The 24,733-nt window shown below is 38.4% G+C and overlaps 2 protein-coding genes across 7 annotated transcripts in view; one reads left to right on the plus strand and one right to left on the minus strand.

Moving 5' to 3' along the window:
- Positions 1-266: 266 nt before the first annotated feature.
- Positions 267-24,733, minus strand: c1h4orf33 (chromosome 1 C4orf33 homolog). 6 transcript variants are annotated; one of them, XM_048596636.1, is made up of 8 exons: positions 24,171-24,659; positions 18,410-18,541; positions 15,740-15,940; positions 9,564-9,624; positions 9,012-9,063; positions 7,726-7,925; positions 2,807-2,914; positions 267-603 (listed from the first exon to the last, which is right to left on the minus strand). In XM_048596636.1, coding segments are annotated over exons 3-8 (603 nt in total). In that variant the 5' UTR covers positions 15,921-15,940; positions 18,410-18,541; positions 24,171-24,659; the 3' UTR covers positions 267-602. The 6 variants fall into 6 exon arrangements, with proteins under 6 accessions (XP_048452593.1, XP_020389990.1, XP_048452576.1 ...); XM_048596619.1 differs by lacking the exon at positions 267-603 and adding an exon at positions 16,331-16,397 and having other exon boundaries at positions 610-2,914; positions 24,171-24,666; XM_020534401.2 differs by lacking the exon at positions 18,410-18,541 and having other exon boundaries at positions 24,171-24,733.
- The window catches only part of sclt1 (sodium channel and clathrin linker 1), an 88,602-nt gene continuing 88,240 nt past the window's right edge, over positions 24,372-24,733 (plus strand). Inside the window, exon 1 of the mRNA XM_048596596.1 lies at positions 24,372-24,454. The gene's annotated coding sequence lies outside the window, so the exon portion shown is untranslated. The remainder of the gene's footprint in view (positions 24,455-24,733) is intronic.

Genomic DNA, 24,733 nt, shown 5'->3' on the forward strand with positions numbered 1-24,733 from the left:
AGTCCCATTCTAGGACTTGATGGCTGAGGGGAAATACATTCATAATGCGGCCAAACAAGTTGATGATCAACTTGCAAATCCTTCCATTACATGCCAGTGGGAAAGATTCCTGGTTAATCATGTGCTGTAGAGAAATTGGAGCCTTGACCATCATTATCCAAAGGTGCAGATACAATATGCATGCAAATATGTGTTACCACAGCAACTCAGACTCCACGAGTTATCTGTAATGCCACCATCACCATAAGAAAGCTATCAACACATGATCAAGTATCATACATTTATTTAACACTGCTGGCAGTCTGTTACATATTAATTAAATGCTATTACTTAACTAAATATTGTATTTTTAATCATTTGTTTGTTTAACATTGATTTGTATTTCACATGTTCACTGTTCATCCTCCTTGTCATAGCATATTCTGTCCTATATGACAGTCTTTAATGCTGAGGGGCTTGTTTTTATTACAACACTCAGTTAGTGTTGTGTTGGCTTCAGCCAGCTGAAATAAACACTTTTTGTACAAAATTATTTCCAGTGACATTATTTCCCAAATTTCTATTCAGAAGATTGTGTGAAATTCTCAGTAACTCAGGTAGTATCTGTGGAGAGAGAAACAAAATTAGCATTTCAGGTTTATGACTTTTCACTGAAGAACTGGAAAATGCTGGCAATGAACAGCTTTTAAGTAGAGAGATCCAGGGCAAAGGTAGGAATCCCATTGATGAGGTGGATTGCAGGAGTGATTAAAAAAGAGATGAGAGTGTAAGACAATAGGTGCTTATAATAGGATAAACACAAACAAAAGATCAGTATTGAGAAATTGTAAATGGTTACAGAGTGCCCAAGAATAAATTGAAGCTGTTACAAGTAGCTCAAAATTAAAGCCAGGCAGCTGTAATCTGTCTATAGTACCTACTATGAAAGATAGCGTCTTGCGTTGAACTTCTTCAAAACAGAGCAGAAAACTGAGGTCAAATTGGGACTGGGACAAAGAATTAAAGTGGCATGCTAATGCTTGCAGAATCAACAGTTTAGCAAAGTGATCATCTACAGATATATTTCATTTATTGCACTGAGCAGCAATATTTGAAAGATAATCAGCATTGCCATTTTGTTGATTAACAGACCAAGACGTAGAATGGACATTATTCTTGTAAAAAATACCCCACAGAATTTACAGCTAGATTGGCAATTGTCACAAAAAGCACAAGAATGTACTCAGACACTGTGAGAGTTTAACCAACTAAAATAAGTGCATGCAGCATTTTAGTATATCAACTGCTTGTACAGCCAGAACCCATTTTTATGATATTGTCTGCAGTTGAGTGGAAAGAGTCACAATATCTAGTATCATTTGTTCTACTGTTGAGCCAGATGACCGAGGAAGAAAAACCTGAAACCAGTTGGGAACTGTAATCACATCTAACCAGTTTCTAATAGAAATAACCTACCATGTGCGAGGTACAACCAGAACAACTGGGAAATCCAACTACAAACCACTTTGGGCAGCATGGTGGCTCAGTGGTTAGCACTGCTAGCTTACAGTGCCAGGGATCTGGGTTTGATTCCAGCCTTGGGTGACTGTTTGGAATCTGCATGGGTTTTCTCTGTGTGCTTTGTTTCCTCCCACAGTCCAAAGATATGCAAACTAGGTGGATTGGCCATGGTAAATTGCCCCATGGTGTCCAGAGATACGCAGACTAGGTGGTTCAGCCTTGGTAAATACAGGATTATGGAGATAGGAGGTGGGTCTGGGGTGGGACTCTCTTCAAAGGGTTCATGCAGACTCGATGGGCCAAATGGCTTCGATCTTACCTGCAACAATTTTACGATTCATTTTAAACTCAATTCTAAGTCGGGTCTTCCTGCTTCCAACTTAATGGAGGAACAGTATGCCAACTTCAGTGTTCTGTTGCAGGTAGCCCTATATGATTTTTCCAGTATTCCCATCATACCCACTATGGTGGACTCCATTAAATTCCATGCCCTCTTTACAGTAAAGTTACAGTGGGAGCAGTCTGAGGAATTTCCCAGCTAAAGCCAATGACAAGTAATTTCTGATGGAACCTTCTCTTCACGAGAAGAGGTTGCGAGCCAAGTGCTGATGAGACTACAGGGTACTGACTACAGCCTGGTGCTAGAATAGTCCATATTTCTAGGATGACAATTACAGTTTGAACATGGAGAAAAAAAATCAGAAATTACTGCTTTACTTTGATAGTGTAGAGTCGTGAGGATTAATTTGCTCTTCTCTATTCAAGAGCTTCTCTTAATTCCCAGGATTTGGAAGAAATTGAAAATGTCTGAGTTGGAATATAGAACGATCAGCAGTGCAGTACAATGCCTTGGATCAAGTATTGGTTGCAAGGAATGAACTTGAAAAATATCCCAGAAGGCCAGAGGTGCAGACACTCTAAATATTTCCTTAAGAATATAGTGTTTGGTTCCTTCTTCTTTTAAAACTTGGAGCCTTTGAACATTACAAAAATAACACACATACACAGCAAAATAACTTGGTGTGACCCTCAGATTCCCATTTATTTTATATAGGGTATATAATTTGTTTCTAATGGAAAGAATTTACTGCTAAATCAAGTTTCAGGCCAGAGAGCTGACAGTAACGAAAGTTTATATACAATGTCAAAGATTATAATACATGGTCCCTACAAAATCTCATTATTTGTAAATATCTCATTGGATAATGATCACTGAAGAGTCTGCAGAACAGAGAAAAAGTAGAAGCCTCAGACAAGTATACCAAGATTCAAGAGACAAGAGCAACAGCAATCAAGGCATGCTAACCACTTCTTGGTCCCGGGGACAGATTTCCACAATTCAGACTGGGGCTGCTTCCATTGTTTTCCCATAATTGAATTCAAGCTGAAATCCTTGAAATATTCCAAGCGATGACTAAAGCAGAAAAGCACATTAGTAATATTCTGAACATGGTAAAAGAAAATGCTAAGTAACTTACCATGTAAAAAAAAATTACATTCGAGGAAAACTAAAAAAACAACATGGTTATATACTACTGTGGACTTATTAGGGAGGAATAATTTGTTGAGTGGTCCCTTTGCATTTTCAAAAGTTGCATCAATCCTCTAGCTTTTTGTGGCACATGAAGTCAGTACCTAGTTTACATTGAATACATAGGAGTACAGCAGATATATGGCAAAGAAACAGTTAATTTAGCCCAGGTAGTTCATGTTTTAAATCCAGTTGAGTTTCCTCTCATCTTTCTTCATTTAAATCTATCGTCATATTAATTTATTCCCTTCTTCCTCATGTTTGTGTAACTTCCCTAAAATGCATTTATGCTATTTGTTTCAAGTACTCCATGTAACAAGTTCTACATTTTCACTGTTTTTTGTAGAACTTTCTTCCAAATTTCCTTTTTGGATTTTTTTGTGTGATCGACATATCTAACTCTAGTTATTCTCTACCCTACAAGAATAAACTGCTTTGCGGAATCCACATCCTCAGAAACGGCCATAATTTTAACACTTTCCATTCAGTCACACCTTAGCCATCTTTTGTCAAAAGTCAACACACACACACACACACACACACACAGTACACATTTTTAGTGTCAAACTTAGAAATTGGATTCCACAGTCCAAATTGCTAATGTAAATTTTGAACAGCACTCCCACTCTCTAATTTCAGTCTCAAAACTAGTTGGCAATCCATTTTGCCATATATTCATTGACTCCATATTCAAGGTATTTTGCCAAAAGGCTTTTGAAAATCCAGATGAATCACATTTACTGCATTACCATTGTCTATTCTCTCTTTAACTCCATGCAGAATTCAATGAGGTTGATGAAGCAAGATTTTCTCTTTTGGAATCCATTTTGACTAATCATATTATATTTTCCATTACTATTTGTACTTTAATTACTTAGTTTAGTAGGGATTCCATTATTTTTGCTACCACTGATTTGAAGTGGTCTGGTTCATAATTCCCCTGGACAAATTCTGTCATTCTTCTTAAGTATACAAATTACATTTGAAATCCACATAACTAACCTTTATGTAATCAATTACTACATATGCAGTAATGGATTTTTGAAAGTGTGTGGTGCAAATCATCACATCAGTATTTTACATTCTTTAAACTTGTTAATTTGTTTAATTTAAACAAAATTTGATTTTTAAAATTTAATTCAGTGATATCTACCTTTTCTATATTTATTGAATATCTTTGTCATCACAATGACATTGTCTATGTTGATATTCTATCAATCCCTACTACCATCACAGCCTTCATTTTTTATTGCTGCTTCTGCAAACTATTTTGCGATTTGTTTTGTTTTTGATAACTTAACAGCTTCTCTTTGTTTTCACAACTTTTCTTTTACTTCTCTCCTAATTTTCCCATATTTCTGTCCTGTGATGCAATCTTCTACTGTAAATGCTTAGCACATGCCTCTTTATTAATTTTCAGTGGGTTCTTCATACCATTACTCATCCATGGAATTTCATTAGTGTCTAGTTTATTCTTTCCTTTTAGCAGAATGTAGTCCTGCATTCCACAGCACATCATTTTAAATGTTTCCTATTGTTGTTCTATATCATTGTCTAAAAAAATGAACATTTTACTTTCAAGTTTGATGCTCAGCCCTTCAGATCAGTTTTTCGTTAATCTTATGTCTTTCTCTGCCATCACTTAAGATGTATTGTATTATAGTCACCATTGCCTGGATGTTCTTCTACTTTTACTTCTCACATCTGATCTGGTTTACTCCCCATTACTAGATCCAATAGACCCAAAATGTTAACTCTACTTTCTCACCACAGATGCTGCCAGACCTATTGCGTTTCTCCAGCAATTTCTGTTTTTGTTTCAGATTTCCAATATCTGTTGTTTTTTTTTTGTTTACTGAATTTCACATGTTGAAATTTAGCTTCTTGGGGGTGGAAAGGAGTCCCGTACTCCTTGGAAAACTTGATTCCCTTATCTCCATTATCTACCTCTTCTGTCCAATTAATATCAGGGTAGGTGAAATCCTGCATCATTAATACTCTGTATTTTTCTCAATTCCCTGATTTGTTTGCATATTGCTTCATTTACCTCTATTTCATTATTATTGTTCTGTACACTATATCTTTTACTGGGACTCATCCTTTACTATCATTTATCTCTATGCACACAGATTCTACTTTTGTCCTGCTGCTAACGAAATCCCCTTTATTTCCACTGCCAGCTCCCTCTATATATCTTTTCTAAATATGCTAAACTCTGCAATGCTTCATTAACAGCCTTCATTTTGTTTTCATTAGCCACGTCTCAGTAATTCCTACCATGTCTGGTTCCTGTCAACACCTTCAGTTCCTCTGCCTTAATTGTGACACTATGTACATTACTGTCAAAACATTTTACCTCATTCTAAATAGGATTTCCTCTTACTTTAAGTTTAACTATCATTTTACTTCCTTATAATATTTATTCTCATGCCAAAGTCCTCCCTTTCTTTATTCTTTCCAATGCTCTCCTGCCGTGTTTTGTTCACTGTTAGGCTGCTCGAGGTGGTATGGTGGCTCAGTGGTTAGCACTGCTGCCTCACAGCATCAGGGACCTGGATTTGATTCCACGACCGGGTGACTGTCTGTATAGAGTTTGCACCTTCGTCCTGTTTCTGCATGGGTTTCCTCTGGGTGCCCCGGTTTCCTCTCTCAGTCCAAAGATGTGTGCATTAGGCGGATTAGCCATGGGAAATGCAGGGTTACAGGGACAGGGTAGGGGAGCGGATCTGAGTGGGATGCTCTTCGAAGGGTCAGTATGGACCTGATCGGCTGAATTGCCTGCTTCCACACTGTAGGGATTCTGTGATATATTTCTCCTGGCTCTCTCACCCCATGTTTGCCTTTGCCAAACCCCCAAATATTGATCAAACAATTTTATTTGAACGTAAGTTCAACTAAATTAGTACAAAATAAAGAGCCTAGGAGGGCACATTCAACAGCAAGTTAGAGTGGACAGCACTTGTGGTTAGATATAGTTTCACTTTCTGATCTTTGCCCTTTCTTCCAGCCGAGGAAAATTTCCAATGGATGGGTTGATGGCACCTTCTAACATCAAACTTTCCCTCAACTGATACCAATAAAAGAAAGAAGAGTGGTATTACAACCTCATCTTCCAGAAATCCCTAAATCAGTTACACACCAGCAAAGCCTGCCTGCGTGATGTTATGCCAGGATGGCACAGTCAGAGGTGGGCCTTATAACATGGGCCTTCCCCATGGCAATCAATTGCCCAGAAGAAGTTTGCTTCTGCTCCTTTTAAGAAAATGACACTCTGCCCACCTCTGGTACTTTTAGCTGTGGAACAAGATTTAGTGATGTTTAGATCAGCAGTTCTTGGAAGAAGTTGGGATGAACAAAGTCAAAAAAATTATCAGGTATAGGAATTATCATTTCAGTGTTAACTCAAGGACAACTTGAGGCCTAGTAAACTGTGGCTTGTTTCAAGAATTAAATGAATTGATTTTACAGTAAATGCATGTTATTACAATAGTACTAAACATATGGGCATTTATGCGTGAAAAAGATAAATCTGGTTCTTCAACTAATTTTAAATGTCTACTTAGCATTAAATTAGCAATTCCCTTCTTTAGCAGACAACCATAATTGACAAGGTATAACACTGAGTTAAAACTGCATCTTTGCAAATTAAAACTAGCTATCCTCTACTCAAAATAAATATTTGGAAACACCTGCATGCTTTATTATTTCAGTAGTATTGAATAAGACACAAAAATGTTTATCTCATGGTGTTAGGTAAATTTAATCCAACATTTTAGATTATTTTTTGCTAACTTATCTGATAAGCAAATTGCAAACTGTTAGGCATTAATAATTTCTTTAATTTCGTATTTCTATCCAGCTTTTTCGTTGTTCCTCAATAACCTTCAGCCAATAAATGCTTTTAAGATATTTTGCATCCATGTCTGAAAATCTCCTCAGATTACTGTTTTCCCAATATAGAGTGGACATTTTCTCCAAATATTGCTTTATAACATGTTGTTAACAGATGTGCAAAAGCAACACAAAAGTTCTCTGTTTTCATCTTTTTTTATGAATTAATGTCCAATGTCCAAAATTAGCATAAGATCAAAAAACCTACTGTGGGAGAAATTGTATCTGCAAACATCCTAGCATGCTACGGCACCACAGTGGTTAAGGGATCTAATAGTTAGTTGCATGCAATTCCCAGATAGACTTCACATGACCACATCTAGGGATGCCATGCATTGAAAATATCAGCGAATAAAAAGCAGAAATTATATATATATAAAAAATCAAATGTAAAGGACTAAATTCTATTTTCCAAATGGCAATTTAATAGTTTGAGTAAGGACATGTATATGAAATGCTCTGTTGATTGTGAAAGGTGAAAACATGGAACTTTAACTGAAACTAATAAAACGTGCATAAAAATCTTATGTGTACTATTATAATACACAGCAGGGACTATTACACAATTATCCACTGCTTCAGGTATACATAATTTATTGTCTAGCTGGAGCACAACTGACCACATTAGAGTGAAGAATGTTACTGCAATATCCTTTGCTGGATCTGATTATTGTAAAAGTCAAACTGTTGTCTGTGGCTACTCATAAGTCAATGTCTGCTCCAAGCATAAGAATTTGCAGTTTTATCAAATATTTATATATTCCAAACAGAAAGAGCAATAAATGGCAAACGTCTGCACTTACAAGTCAGGCTGTTGTCCCTTCTTCAATTGTTCTTTAGGTATGGGGTACAGAGCCTCGTAAACTCTTTTATCGCCAGAGCCATGAATTGCATAGGCATTGAATTTGTTAACACCAGGAGGAAAATAGTTCCATGGGAGGAGTGCTTTGCCTTCCCAGTTTTCTTCATGAATTGTACAGTCATATTTTAAATCTAGTTCTTTCTAATGCAAAGAAAAATGTTACCAGTTTCATATTTTTGAGTTTTAGTTTCATTTAGTAATACAGTTGCAAAGACACTCTTAAAAACTGAACCATAAACACTCTAGCACCAAATATGCTGTGAAGTAAAATTCAAAATAGAGACAAATATTCAAAATTAGAAACAATAGCTAGACCATGGAATCCCAGCATAACAGCCCAATCCAGTTGTAGGCACTACTTTAAGTGCAGCTCAAAGTGTATTAACAGAGGTAGAAACCATAGCTGAAAAATACATCAAAGAAAGAATGCTGTCCTTTTGTGCAGAGCATCTGTCTTTAACTTGCATCCAGCTTCGTAAGTTAGAAGTTCATCTCCTGCTACTGTCAGTAAAGGCCTTTAGTAAATTTGAAAAACTCTAGGTCTTATTCAGCATATTACTTAGTATTAAGTGAGAGTTTGTCTCTAAGAGGCAAAAGCATTGCTAATATGGAAAACTACAACAGCAAATCAATACAGGAGGGAGTGCTCTTCTGAGATTGTGGTGGGATAGAGAATCCCTTCAACCTTTGTTGACTATTTGGTCTTAAAACCCCTGTATGTGCTATTAGTAATCAAACCATCAGGTTTACTGTCACATAGTCTTCAAACACCCTAAATTTAAAGCTGCAACTGTCATGAAAATAAATAAATATTAGGGACAGCAAGATCCTAAACCCACTTCATAAAAATGAGTTTACATTTTCGTACACCTGTTGCCCAGAGGAAATCTGGCTCAGAAGTGTACGCACATAGCACCGAAGTAGAGAATATCTTAATTACTACAAAAGGTAACACATTAAAAATCTGGGTTCTAAAATTCCATATGTATTCTTTCAATTCAACTGCAGGAGGAAATCAGCTGAAAACTCAAAAACTTCATCAAAAACGACTCATACCAGTTTTCCTCTGGACATATGCAAAAGTTACAGTGCGATCCTGAGAAAATCCCAATAAAATTTCAGGATCATAGAAACTGTGAGGGTATTTGTTCTTGCCATCTTTGTAAATATATCAGTTAGCTAGTCAACAATTATTACACTATCATCATATTGCTTTCTAGAACTCACCTTCCATGCTTTTCCTTTACCAGCAAGCAATAGTACTAAATGTTGTCCATGTCTAATAACATTAAAACAAAGTAAGTTGTTAATACTAAAACCAATCTACAACACAAAAAAGAAATTCTACACTACAATGCAAGGTTAACATTAATAAAATGAATCAGACTGGAGTTCTCAGTCAGCCATTTTGCCAAGAATATGGGCTCCTTAGAGGTAGGAAGGAAAATTTTAAGATTTCTTTCTTATAAATTATCAGCATTAACTATACCAAGCCAAACAAATACAGGTATATAATATGGGGATTACTAAAGAGAGTAAAATACATACTTTCAAATAAAGGGGCAGAAATAAGTCAGTCCCGGCAGCAACATATCTTCGACTTACTTATAATGCATGCGTATATTTTAATTAGAAGAACTACAGTTTAGCTGATACCAAAGGGGATTTTGGTGGAACATTAGTATTCATACAACTGTTACGACAAAGTGTGCATGATTTGTAACACTGAGATTTAAAGCTGTTAAGGTTATAGTGACAAAAAAAACTTCCAGTACTTACGGACAGAGTTCCACTTCAAGGTACAGTTCTTTGCTGCTATTCAAGAAAAATGCTTCTACAACTGTTAAATGTGAAATATGAAAAATTTAAGGCTACAGAAAACATTTTTCACATGAATATGCTACTTTTCTAAGTTACTGTATCTGTTTCTTGGGACTGGGTCAGCTTCAAATGCAGGTGTTATACAATGTCTATGATCAATTTCTTTAAAAAGTGCATGTTCTGGAACTCACTGATGCAGGGCATACGGTGGCCTAATTGAGGTTAAGGGTGTATGAAAACCAAAGTGCTCTTGCCCAAAAAGTTCCTGGAAGTCCAATGTAATAACAAGGTAACTGGGACCTTGGTGAACATCAGCATCAACAGGATTTGGAAAGATAAATAATAGGGAAAGAAAGACTGCATTAGGAAGGAAAAATGATAGTTTTGAAATATAAAGTTAGTTATTTTTAAAATCTCCTACAATAATTCATTACCTGAATAATCGAAACTCCACATATAAGTTTTCTTTCACTGCCAGAGGTTGTTTAACCATCAGAAGCAATAATCTGATTATTCAACAGTACTTATTCTCTAAATTACTTATCATAAGTTTCTGTGGAAAGTTTAAAGTCCATGTATCTGCTATTGCAGCTACTTCCTGAAATGACATTTCACAGGTCAGGCTGCTGAAACCATGTCTTGATCAATTCTGCCTGACCTGTTGAGCATCTTCAGTATTTTCTGTTTTTACTTTACGCTCCATTACTTAATCAGTCAGTAAACAGACAAGTCAGAGCATGTGTTAACAACTGCAAACAAATAAACAGAAAAATGGCTTCAGTGCCTCTGGGTTACTTCATTGGGTGAAGTGAGAGAGAAGTACACAGGCACAGAATTTATAGTCAAGAGGGATCAATGGGCATAGAGATCAAAAGATCACACAAATGGTCTGCATGGAGTGTCAACAAGCCAAATAATAGGTCTCCGAAGGTGATCAAGTGTCAGACGGTGTAAGTAAAGTGTCAACGGCTGAATAACAGCTGTTATGACCCATAATCCTATTAAATGAGGCAGAAAGACAATTACAAAAAAAATTAAAAATAGGGTGGTGCTAGAGACATACCAAATGATTCGAATAACATAATAGGTATAAGAGTCGCATGCCGAATGTCTAACCAAAGTAATAAGTAATCCAAAACTGTGCAAACTAATTAAGGTAGAGAGATCAAAACAAGTTATCAAGGTGATGGTGTCAAAACAGGACAGTAAGGAAGATGTTACAGATACGCAACAGTGTGGTGGGGTTACACGTGGCGTGACATGACCCCAAGATCATGGTTCAGGTCATCATCATGGGTACGGAACTTGGCTATCAGTTTCTGCTCAGCAATTCTGTGTTGTTGTGTACCTCCACGGCGGCCTTCAAGATACACAACAATGTAGAATCACTGCGCAGAAACCAATAGTCAAAGTTCCATACCCATGAAGACGGCCTCAACTTTGATCTTGAATTCATGTCGCACTACATGTGACTTCACCACATTGTTGTGTACCTGTAAAATCTTCCTTACTGACACCATCACCTTGATAACTTGTTGTGATCTCTTTACCTTAACTAGTTTGCACAGTTTTGGATTACTTATTACTTTGGTTAGACACTCGGTATGCAACTGTTATTCCTATCGTGTTATTCCAGTCATTGGTTTATCTCCAGCACTGTCTTATTTTTAATTTTTTTGTAATTATCTCTCTGCCCCATTTAATTGGATTATAGGTCATCCCTTTGCTTGTTATTCAGCCTGTTGACACTCCATTCACACCATTTGTATGATCTTTTGATCTCTCTGCCTATAAATTCTGTGCCTGTGTGCTTTTCTCTCACTTCACCTGACAAAGAGGCAATGCTCCGAAAGTTTGTGTTTTCAAATAAACCTGTTGGACTATGACCTGGTGTTGTTTGACTTCTGACCTTGTCCGCCCCAGTCCAACACCAGCACCTCCACATCATGGGTTGCTGAAGGAAGAATAGACCAGGGTTCTAATACTAAGTGACCCATGGTTTAAATACATGCATGTGGATATGGGGTGAGAACAGAATTGTTTGGTTGAGAATGCCTTTGTGGTTCATTAACTTGAATGCTTACATTCGAATAATACACAGCCAGGTGATACACCTAAGCATGTCCAACATCAGTGGAACTATCACTTTCAAAAAGGAATTTATGCACTCAAATAAAAGGAAAATCAAATCATGAAACCAATCTTCACTTAGCCAGCCTTGTTGTTAATTTTGACATAAACTTTCAAAATAGTGACCGATAAATACACCTGTGTGTACACATTTCTTAACAAACATTGACTCTTGCCTTTTCATCGGTTTCTAGTCCATACATTGAGGGATTTGTTCATCATTTCAGCAGATAGCCAGCCAGAGGTGCAGTGGAAATCTTGATCGTTTTTTCAGGATTGAGCTTCATTTAAGTAAAACCAATGGGCTAGCCTCAAATATACATAAAATATGCATCATTCTTAAACTCATCAATTTGGGCTAATGCAAACCTAGTCAGTAGCAAGGTAGTTCCTGCGGATTGGTCAATCCAGTTACCACATATTAGCCTGTCTTTTGCTTTGAGCTTAATTTCATACTGCCCAGTTGTGAGGCAATGGAGATAAAGTCCTCCCCATAACAAATGAAAATTGTAAATGGAAAGGCTATGTGAGTGGATTTTCAAGTGACATTGAAAGCAAATCTATCTGCTATTATTTGTTTCGTTCCAGCACGGCTACAAATACATACTCTGCAAATCAATTTTGCCGCTCCTTTTGAAAAATAAGCCAGCATTTCACATGAAAGCACAATTCAATGTTGTTGACACTCAATGAGCTGGAAATAGCTCACAACTTCAAAAAAGACACATTAGGAGGTCCTCCCTAGAATCTGAATTTTAAAAAACTGCATGCAAAATATAAAGGTTTGCAAAATCTCATGAAATAAATAAATTATATTTTCAGCAAATATTCTGTGATTCTGGTCTCCCTGCTATAGGAAGGATGTTGTCAAACTTGAAAGGGTTCAGAAAAGATTTACAAGGATGTTGCCAGGGTTGGAGGGTTTGAGCTATAGAGAGAGGCTGAATAGACTCAGTCTATTTTCCCCAGAGCATCAGAGGCTGAGGGGTGACCTTGTAGAGGTTTATAAAATCATAACGGGCACGACTAGGGTAAATAGACAAAGTCTTTTCCTAGGGGTGGGGGGGAGGGGTCCAAAACTACACAGCACAGGTGCAAGGTGAGGGGGAAAGATTTAAAAGGGACGTAAGGGACAACCTTTTCACACAGACGGTGGTGCAGGTTGGAATGAGCTGCCAAAAGAAGTGACAGAGGCTAGTACAATTACAACATTTAAAAGGATGGGTGGGTACATGAATCGGAAATGTTTAGAGGGATATGGGCCAAATGCTGGTAAATAGGACTAGGTTTATTTAGGATATCTGGTCGGCAAACACGAGTGGAACAAAGGGTCTGTTTCTATGCTGCATGTCTCTATGATTCTATGACTCTAGAGAGAATACATTCTGAACAAGAGAACCTTTGGGGAGCAGAACAAACAGCACTTACATCTCAATTAGGTTTTACAAAATAAATTAACATTTATTTGTGAAGGTCTGTACTGTTCAGTATCACTAAGATATGTGTAACTTTTGCTTGAAGTTTGCAATATAGGTACAAATTAATCCCTACAACATGCACTTCTAAAACTTATAACGCAATCTGAACCTTAAAATATTGTATAGATAAATATTAGTGACCTAAGTTGTGGGAAATTATCTCAATGTAATTGGTTGCACCAATGTTGTAATGTCATGTTGTGATTTCCTTGATTTTGACTGTCACTTTGCTGGCAGAAATCTGCTAATCCACATTTAGTATAAAATTAACAACATCATCATGCCTGTCACAGAAAACGCTACAAGCAAGAATTTGAGAAGGAGAAAAAGAGCTTTATTTGTGTGCAAAATATTCAGCCTCACCACAAGCCATTATAAGCAAAGAGATGTATTTTCTTTAGAAAGAAAGTATACTATATGACAACATGCTTAAAATATTTTCCAGGTTCCTAATTTCAGTCCCTGTGACAAGAACATTGAGTTTCATTGGAAGGACATTTATTTACTTAAAAAAAGGAATGATTTTACTAACCTAGACCTAGGAGTATTAATGTCCAAAAATTAACATGACTGAACAAACATGATTCTAAATAATAAGAAAAAGTACATTGTAACAGGCTTGGAGATAGAAAGAACTGCAGATGCTGGAGTCTGAATCAATACAGTGTGGAGCTGGAGGAACACAGCAGGTCAGGCAGCATCACAGGAGCAGGAAAGTCGACGTTTCAGGTTTACACCCTTCATCAGGACTTTGCTGCTCTTCTGATGCTGCCCGACCTGCTGTGTTCCTCCAGCTCCACACTGTATTGACACTGATCGTAACAGGCTTTGGAAGTTGAATGTCGCAATAAAGTCTGTGGTATGGAGAATATTAGTTGACAGCCTATTTCACAGAACATGAACTCTTCAGGAGTTAGGCCTAACAAGGGACAGAGCTCTATTAATGGGGAAGTCTGATACAGACAGCAGGATTATTGGTTGGAAATCTGCTTCAACAGCAGATTGGAAATCTTCCCTATGTGAGTGGGTTCCACCAATGTCTATTCCAGGGGAACATTTCTCAATATCTGAGGTGTTCCTGAGGAATATTCCAAGCATAACCATGTAGAGGTTATCCACATAGTTTGTACCCCAGTGTTTGCATACCAGTCAATGAAAGTAGACAGGCAGGTGCAACAAGCAATTGGGAAAGTAATTGGTACATTGGCCTTCAATGCAAGAGGACTTGAGTTCAGAAGTAGGGCTGTCATACTACAGTTGCATAGGCCCTGAATGAGACCTGGAGTATTGTATGCAGTTTTAGTCTCCCTACCTGAGAAAGGATATACCTGCCGCAAAGGGAGTGCAGCAGAGGTTCACTACACCGATACCGGGGATGGCGCAGGACTGTCTTTCAAAGAGCATTTTGTTCGATTGTGTTTGAATTCACAAGAGTTTAGAAGTATGACAGGGTATTGATTGAAATGCATACAATCCCAACAGGGCTGGACAGACTAGATGCAGAGAGAATGCTTACCCAGGTTAGGGAGTCTAAAACCAGGAGTCACAGTCTTAAGATAGAGCAGGTCATTTAGGATTGACATAAAGAAATATTTCTTCACTCAAAATGTAGTAAATCTATGGAATTTTCTACCACAGAAGGTTGTGGAGCTGGATGAACACAGCAGGTCAGGCAGCATCACAGGAGCAGGAAAGTCGACGTTTCAGGTTCACACCCTGAAGGTTGTGAAGGCCAAGTCACTGACTATATTCAAGAAAACGTTAGATTTATTTTTAGATTTTAAAGGCATCAAAGAATATGGGGAGAAAGCAGGAATATGGCATTGAGAATTGGCCATAGTCACATAGAAAGGTGGAGCAGGAGCAAGAGCAGGCTTGAGGGGCCAAATGGCCTACTCCTGCTCCTCGTTATTATGTTTTTATATAAACCATGGCACCTTTTGCCAAACTACATCTTACTCCACTCACATATAAAACAATTTAGCTGGAGTTAGGAAAGGATGAATATAAAAGTGCATAGAGAAATGAAACCTAACACAGTTAAAAAAAAAGTACCCAATGACGTGAATACTATTTCATATAATAGTGCTGATAAGCCTTAGTGCACAGGAATAATGTTTCTTCTATGGTGAATGCTCTTTTTACATTGAATTCCAGATCTCAACTGACACATTTGGTGAGCTTCTGAATATGGCAATGGGAATACAAAGGATGATTGAAGAGGAATGTATCAAGATTATTCTGATACAGTTTTCTGTGCCTTCCATAGCCTGGAACAAAGTTTAGTACTTGTCCCAATTCTTTCATAGCAGCTGAAGGGAGCCAAGGGATAGGGATTGGGAAGTGCTTTATGGTTGTTTCCTGGAAAATAAGGCCTAAGCTTCATGAGGATGGCAAAGGAAGGGAATGAAAACTAAAATCTGCAGTCTGACACAAAAGTAAATTAACATTTACTGCAATGGTCAACAAGGCTTATACTTCAAGTTTGTGAACGTAATATATTAATAAAATTGGCACTTACTGTACCTTCAAAATCCCACAACTGATTGTAGGGTTTTCCTCTTTTACCAGGTGGAGCTGAAGGATCATTGAAGAAAGGCCCCTCCACCTCCATCAGTAAACCTTCTTCATCAGGTTTAAACGACAGTGATATCCCCCGGTGAGTCACTGGTGAACTATCCCACGTTTTTGTAATTGTAAATTTCATCAGGATACCAGTTTACTAGACTGAAGAAAAATGATTTTATTTCACTGCTTGATCTACTGCAAATATTACACCCTTAAAAATGTATCTATCCTAAATAAATTTAAAAGTTATTAAAAGTAGTCTATGTAATTTATCCACCAATTCACAGACATCTGTATTGAATATTGATGTGCAACTGCTTCATCTCGTGACTTAATCAAACTTAATAATTAAGTCACTCAAGCTTAAAAGCCAGTCTCAGAGAAATAAACGTTACATATTTTCTGAAAATCTATCTTTGGAAATTTTTTTTTCAAAAAACACAGGTCTGTGAAATAATATACAAATTACAACTGTTACTATCAGTTTTTTCTAAATATAAATAATATTAAGCTAGGGGATGCACTGAGAGCAAAGAAAAGGGGACATACTTAAGAAAGAATGCTTGCTGGTCAGCTGAAGTCTGAAAGCTGGTCTGAGACTGGTAGCAGATCCAAACTGATTGTATTCAGTCATCATATGGTATCAATTAACAAAACAGACAGAACATGTATATATATTAGCAAGTCAACAGAATATAGGACTGTGACTGTTATCTGAAGATATAGCTCACTGGTACACCTATATCTTCAATGTTGGGTTCAACTTAAACCATAAAAGTAAAGATTTGTATATGAATATTTCATTAATTGTATTGTTAACTTTAAGGGCAAGCAGGTGGAGAGTATTGATTGACTAAGTATCCGGAGTGCATGCAAGATCTCTTGTGGCACAATGGTAGTGTTCCTACGTGTGAGCCAGGAGGCCCAGGTTCAAGTTTCACCTGATCTAGAGACGTGTAGTAACATCTCCGAACCGGTTGATTAGAAAATATCAAGCTAGAATACCAGAAATGTTCCCCTGCTCCCCTTCAAAATAGTTCCCCTGCTCCCCTTCAAAATAGTTCCTGACTGCATGCAGGGACTCTAGTGGTGCAACGGTACTGTCCCTACCTCTGAGCCAGGAGCCAGGTTCAAGTTCTACCTGCTCTACAGGTGTGTAACCAGGGTGATTTAAAAATATCTCCTGAGCATATATGAAGTTACTATGTTTATTTATTTCATGTTTGCTCAAAAGAATATAAATAAAGGGACTCCCATGCCTGATTTGGTAGCATGCAGACCTCTGTGTTAGAAGGTTGTGGGCTAAAGTCCCAATCCAGCATTTAAGGACAAAGACCAAATAAAGGACTGCTGCATTTCCAAAGGAACCTCTCATTTGAATGAAATTTTAAATGGATGCACTTGAAGATGGATATAAAGGAACCGATAAAAATAGACTCAGAGGGGTCTTCAGGGCCTGACAAATATTGGCATTAACAGATCCATGCAGTGGGCCTTTGAAGGGGTTGTTCATCCTTCTTGTCTCTCTTCCACGTTTACATTAACAACTAAGTGTTGTTTGACAGGGACCACATGATGTCTGCCAGTATGCTCTGCGTCTTCTGTAGGATGGAACGCATCTTCAGCCCAAGTAATGATGTTTTCACTGGTTTGATATTCAGTCCAGTTCTCTGTTAAGGTAATGTTAATTAATTTATTTTGTTTAAATGTTGTACTCAAAGAGTATAAAAAAGGATGGCTGGCACATTGATGTACATCTGAAGACATTTCCTAGTGAGGCTGATGGCCAAAAGTTGTTTGTGCCATCAAGATAACCCTGGACATTTAGTTTAGGCACAATAACTAATCACTTGCAATCCTTGGACCTCTGTTTTCAGACACAGATTATTCTCTGCTTCCATTTAGGAAGTTCTAAGGAGGATCCATTGTACCATGTATCTCCTATCAAACTCAGCATCAGAAGTCACACAACACTAGGTTATAGTCGAATAGGTTTATTTGAAATCACAAGATTTTGAAATTACAAGCTTGCATTGCTCCGAAATCTTGTGATTTCAAATAAACCTGTTGGACTATAACCTGGTGTTTTGTGACTTCTGACTTTGTCCACCCCAATCCAATACCGGCACTTCCACATCAAACTTAGTGTAACAGGGAAGATCAAGCTGACCATTGTTTTAAGTTGAGTTGCAACAAGTCATGACAAAGTCCAAGAAAAGAAAACAACTTGTATGTATATAGTGTCTTATCACATCAATATATCTGAAAGAGCTCCACAGAGTTTCAAAGAATGCATTATTAATTGTTAATAATAATTACAAACCATCCACATTTAAATTGGGCAGTGGTTTATGCCACCCAGAAAGAGATAATTGTAAAGGATCCCTACTTCTGGGCCAGAATGCTGGGTCCAAGTTCCATGCTTCTTGTAGGTGTGTTATAAATGTCAAAACAAGTTGATTTAAAAAAAAGACATAACCAAAAGCAAATTGTATTAACAACAATTTCAAAGTTGTCAGTATCAACATTTAAACTGCACCATTTATTTTGGTAGAAACAGCTAAGCTCACTCACTAGTTCACACACTGTCAAAGTGTACTAAATGCAACAACAAGTTTGAGTAAGTACCTTGTTAATGTTTAAATTATGTGTCTAAATTGTGAGGCCTTCTGACTTGTACTTCAAAAATTTAGCTGTCCTAGAATTGCTCCACGATGAAATGACTGCAACGGTCTTGAATGGGAGATCTGAAAAAGATTCCTTCAAAATACAGACTCGGGTCAAGGAAAGTCGTGAGATATACTCCATACCATTTACAATTACCTGACTGTAACTACTCAGCTCAAAAATCAATTGTCTTCTGGTGTCATTATTAAATACCAGCCAAAGCTGAACTGACAACCATACATACACATGCTCTACAGTTTGTGATGACTGCAGTGGTACCACGCTTCACCAGATCTGCAAGCCAGTTTCTCTCTCCAATTACTGGTCCGCCAAATGCTCAAGTTCTAAGTGTTGAAGAGGAAACTCTGGAATATGTTAAGTACTTTCTATACTTTGGCAGCTACTTCTTTGCAAAATCCTGCTGAGCTTTTCCAGCAATTTTTGTTTTTTGTTTCTGATTACAGCATCTGCAGTGTTTAGTCTTCAAAGGCACCCTGAAACTCTCATTGGAAGCCTGTCAGCATTTAGGATGAACTTATTGTCTATCATACAGAATGGTAATGACTTGTCCATCACACTGATTCATGCTTTGAATCACAATGTTTTAAAGATGAGGCTAAGCGGCAACAGAGAAGAAAAATAAGGACGTAAATTCTGCAATCCAGATCCCGTTACTTGGGATATTTTTATTATGTTAGACATGCTGTATAAATACAAGGGATTACTGTTATAAATCATGTGCATTGTCATCTATGAAAAAAAACGTTGGTTGCCTTGGAAACACTCCAATAAATGCACTGCTTTTGCAAAATAGGAATCAATAATTTGGCCTTTTAAATTTTTAATTTTATATTCTTTGTTCCTGAAACAACATTAATATATCTTCTAACGAAAGAAACAAAATCAGCATTCAACAATAAGTGACAATATGACTATTATCTAAAATGTTTGGCATAATATTGCAACTGTGAACAAAGTCTACTCTGGATGCAATACAAGGAAAATGACAACGATTGTGATGGACAAGTACCAGCAGTTATTGGAGACAAATGAGGTTCAAACAAGCTCTTTCATGGTTCAAGGGACAAGAAAGTGAAGCGCAATGAATAAGGAGAATTAGTGGCATGACGTCTGAATAGCTAAAGTGGAAATGACAGATATTTGTGTAAAGTTGGAAATTATGTCTGCTGTTGGACTTTGAATGACCATATAAACATCAGTACTGCATATCATTTTTCAAAGTGTTCACTTTACGAATTCATCATGAATGTGAAGCTATTCTTCTCTTTTTATCTGCCTAAATTACTGAGATTGTTGACTTACTCACCGAGCTGCCTCATTTTCGTTAGGTAACATCATCAGTGAGACTTCCAATGAAAGGATGTTGTTCTACTCCAATTGGAATTTGTACTGTCTGGTCCATTATGGTGAGTAGTGTAATTTTCAGTTTTGATCTGTATGGGTTTGTATATGGGGTCCAATTCTATATGTTTGTTGACTGCATTACTGGTTGAGAACCATGCCTCTCGGAATTCCCGTGCATGTCTATGTTTGACTCGGGCTACTATAGTTACATTGTCCAAGCCAAACATAGACATGCACAGGAATTCCTAGAGGTTAGGAGCTGAGCACCCAGGCAGAACCCAAACCATCGGTCAGCAGGTTATTATTACTACATCAGTGCTGCTTGATAGCACTGTTGGTGACCCCATCCATAATTTACTGACGATCAAGATTAGACTCAGGGACAGTAACTGGCTGTGTTGGATTTATGCTGTTTTTTGAGTAAAAGCCATTTCTGGGCATTCTTCCCCATTGTCCAGTAGATGCCGATGCTGGAGCTATGCTGCAACACTTAGCTAGGGATGCAGCAAGTTCTGGATCACAACTCACAGTATTATGGGGGATCCTTTTCGATGTCAAGTTTAGCTCAATTCACGGCACTCCGTTGAGTTAGAAGGCTGTGGATTCACATCACATACTAAGATTTGGGCACATAACCTCAGCAGATATTTCTGAAGTACTGTGGGACTTTCAACACATGATGCCTGAAATTAAATTTAATGTCTGATTTTCTCCAGGTTTGAAAATTGGGGATATCATAAAATCAAATGCAAGGTCTTCTCAATGTCTCCCCAACTCACATTGGTGTCTGGTTCTAGCAACAATTTCCACTGGGAACGGCCTGTTTTCCTACCCTTCACACCTTGATGTTGCTGGGACTCCAGAGATGCCAAACATAAAATTGGACAGCAGCTCACTGATGGAGCTTCTTGTTCCTAAGGTGTGGAAATCCTGCCTCCAGACTATTTAAATGACCATTAATGACAGCAAGATAGCTGTTCATCCCTTTGGCAGGTTCGTCACTGAACTTTTAGCCAGGGTTGGGGATTGCACATAGGGATCAAGATGTTCTCTTAAGTGATTATGTGATCTCCTTCTGCACTTCCATGAATTTTACTTTATATCATGGTTACTTTCAATAATGAAGGGTGAACCCAACAAAGAAAAAGGGAGTGCTGCCTGATAAACTGAGGTCCATCTGTCTTCTCAGATGAAAGTATAAGGTGCCATATTACAAACCAAAAAGCAGTGGAGGTAGGGCTTGTTCTCCCCGGTATCCTAGTCAACAAGTTTTTTTCCAAACTAACGTTGCTAGTAAATAGATCATCTGGTCATTATCAGATTATCACTTCTGGCTCCTTGCACAAAAATTGGCTTTCGCCTCTTAATTACAATATAGATTTCACATCAGAGGCACGTCATTGATTGCCCATTGGTTTTCTCATTAGGGTCTTTTGTGGAGGATGCATTTGTGGCTAATGCCATCTGGTGCCAATGCAAGGTGGAGCCAACTGTGTGGACATGCGCAATAGATACTTCTTTTGCTTCAATGTTCATTTATTATGGATTCACCCCATGAAGCATTTTGGATGTTTTTAGTGTTAAAGACTTTGCTGTTTTCAGAATGGAACGACGTATTCCAATCCTGATGGTAATACATAAAAAAACAAACATGAAAGATAGGAAGGAACCTCAATCACATCAGTTTGTGAATAAAGTCTGTGCTTTATGTGCATGGCAGTGCTTTCTGGTTTCTCATTGAGTCTCTTCTGTTTCTGATGGATAATCTGTAGATAGACAGCTTGCCTTTTGTTCTAAAATTAAATCAATGAATTGAATCATCTGAATTAAAAGCCTGCATGGTTCGAAAATAGGAGCTGATGTGACATGATGCATGCAACTGCACATGCATAGATGGATCACGGTGACCATATTACGTTGGGAATATACGCTCCATTTGGTCATGTATCTCTACAAGGATCACAACAAAGTTCACTTACAATACATTAACCCTATCCATCTTCTCTATTTCAATTCAATTCAACCAAGTTAGCTAAATGCAAATTACTTTGAATAAATGTGTCTGGGAATCTTGTGGCATGGTGGTAGCATCCCTAACTCTGAGCCAGGAGGTCTGGATTCAAGTTCCACCTGGTCCCAGAGGTGTGTGGCTTTCTTTAATTAATGCATCCTTGTTTAGGTGACTGTTAACCTTATAACAGATTATCATTTCTAACGGCTTCGTGCCACCAAGATTAAACTGGCCAGGCCTGCAGTTGCTCGTTTTATGTTGGCACAATTTTTTTAAACAAATGTATAATGTTTTCAATTTCCAGAGATTCTACTGGAATCAATTTCTTAGTAACTTGGTTTTGAGATCCCTAAACATGGCTGTGTTTTTATATGTGCTTTATGCCCAGCTCAACAAAAATTCTATATCACTATTACCATTTTCTTTGATTGCTACAATCTTAACTTTCCTTGTGGGTAAAGACACAAGAGCAGCTTTTGAATGGACTAATAATTTAGAAATTATGTGAGAAGTAACAGCCCGTATTACAACTGTAACAATGCTTATGATTGTGATGCATTCCTACAGTCACATATAACATGATATATACTTTTATTTATGTAACAGTACAATATTTATTAAGAGTTTTGCAATAGTGATTGCTAAACTTTTTAATTACCTTTAAAAGGGAAACAAAGTCTTGTGAAAATCTTCCAGCAAACTATGTTTATTTGTAAACACATAAGAAACCGGTTCATAATGTTTCATACTACATTTGCAAAACCATGATAAATGGGATGGAGTTGAAGAAACATACACTTTAAAAATACATATTTACAGGAGGCACCAATGTTGAATTATATATTATATATTATAAAATATAATGAATTATATTATAACACTTGCATGCATTGTAGAAACAGGTCATTACCAAACATAAAAACAAATCAAAACCACTTGTTCCTAAAATTTCAAACTATTGTAACCATTCCCCTGGGAAAATTTCACAACCCTGGTTCTTCACTCCTTCTCCTTCTGGGTTCCCGTCCCATCACATACTATCCCAACAGGCTCCTATCTGCATGCCCGCCATGGCCTCTATTTCAACTCCAACTGACCCTGGGCGTTTATATCCACTCAGCATCTTTCCACACTCTACAATATTCCTTGCCCCTACTCCAACTACACCCAACTCTGGGCTCCAGACCCTAATCTAGACTCCATTACAGTGAGCAGACATCCTGATTCACACAGCACAATCCTGTTGTTCTATTCACTGCTCTGATGCCTTGGCAATTTCCTACAAATAGCTTAACCTTAGCAACCTTGTCAAAGAAAAACTTGTCAAAAAAAGACCAGTGAGAGAAAATCTGTGTGAAATGTAATTTCTTTTCTGTAAGCACCAATTACATCACATGCAAACAGCAGACATGCATCTCTCCTCCTGACTCCAGCCTATCCTACCTTTGACATCTCCAAAGAAGTTGTCATTATCATTGTGGCACCAAGAGCTCCGTTGCTGGATACCCTTTTAAATGATTCTGAGAGATATCATTGCATGGCCTCATAGCTTCAACATCCCTTCCCCAAACCGCTGCCAGTCACCCAAAAATGTGCATCATCACAGACCCCACCTCCCAACCTCCCATGACTTTTCAATGTGGCCCAGCAGTGACTTTTGAAAATCTGGCCACCCGAGGTTCCCACCCCCTTTACTGGGATCATTTACACACCACTGGCCTGGCCTGTGTGCACCCCAATCCCATTCTGCAGCGGTCTCTGTCCCAACAACACCTGACACTGCACCTTCGGTGACAAGTCATGCTCAAACAACTCCACAGAGGCCACTCTCCCATCACCAGTTCACCCTTTATTTACACATGCATAGTACTTGACACGAGCTTTGGTTTCCTCAGAGCCAGCTCTCAGAGTGAGCAGAGCCCCTGAGATGCCTGTTTGTATGTGTCAGCCAGGGCTCCCTGACTGGACCAGGTTAACAGCCCCAATCAGGGAGCTCACATTCTAAGGTCCATAGGGCTGACCTTATTGTGATCACTACAATCCCAGCTTCACTCTGGCCCCAATCCCCCAACCAGGCCTCAATATCTTAAACTCTATTCCCACCCTCACCCCATTCTGGGCAATTTATCCCACCGTCATTCCAGACACACATTCCCTCTCCTATGCCCCAAGCCCCTACACCCACCTCCCTCTCTCTGGTGAAGTTTAAAGCAATGACTGCAGTCATGTCAAACAAAAATCACAGGGCGTCAGCGTGATAAAACCTCCTCGACGGATCAAGAAGTTACTTCGCGCTCTGTAATAACTACTATTCTGTGTGCTGCTAATGTGCTTGGACAAACTTACCGAAGAATTAAATTCGTCTGGAAAACTGCCTTCGATCTTCTATAGATCGCTTCAGCCGCATTAAATTGATGTGGGTTGGATTGGGGCGAATGTAAATAAACAAACACTGACAGGAAACTGTCTGGTAGCTCGGGGAAGGGAGTGGGGGTGCGAAATAAGATCCTCCCGCGGAACTCCAGTCGAGGTTATTCTTTCCTCCCGGAAGGTTCAATTTGGTGACAACTGCGAGCTGTTCGGCGGTTTTTCAAAAAAAGAAAACGATCCGAACTGTTCGGCGGAAGAAGGTGTGTGTGTGTGTGAGGGTGGCGGGGGGTGAGTGTGCGCGGACGGTCCCGGTGTAAAAGCGTCGGTTAAATAAAACGGTGGGCAGCGGAGGATTGTGCGGTGATTGATTTTTGAGGGTGACGTCTCGTATTTAACTGCCGTCGGTGTCGGTTTGTAATGGTGGAGAGGGGGTTGGGGGGGAGGAGGAAGAGGGCGGGGAGACCCGCCGGAGCCTTTTTGTCGTCAGGTCAGTGCCCGCCGGCCACGCCCCGTTTCCAAGGTGATCTGGGCCCGCCCCC

The sequence above is a fragment of the Rhincodon typus genome, chromosome 1 (genome assembly GCF_021869965.1).
Source record: "Rhincodon typus isolate 14 chromosome 1, sRhiTyp1.1, whole genome shotgun sequence".
NCBI classification, from domain to species: domain Eukaryota; kingdom Metazoa; phylum Chordata; class Chondrichthyes; order Orectolobiformes; family Rhincodontidae; genus Rhincodon; species Rhincodon typus.

Excerpts from the sequence above, each read along its gene's own strand:
- c1h4orf33 (XM_048596619.1), bottom strand. The coding sequence starts at position 15,920 with ATGAAATTTACAATTACAAAAACGTGGGATAGTTCACCAGTGACTCAC. Across the intron at positions 9,625-15,739 it reads TCAGTTGTGGGATTTTGAAG|TTGTAGAAGCATTTTTCTTG; the intron begins GTACAGTAAGTG and ends CACATTTAACAG. Across the intron at positions 9,064-9,563 it reads CTTGAAGTGGAACTCTGTCC|ACATGGACAACATTTAGTAC; the intron begins GTAAGTACTGGA and ends TAATGTTATTAG.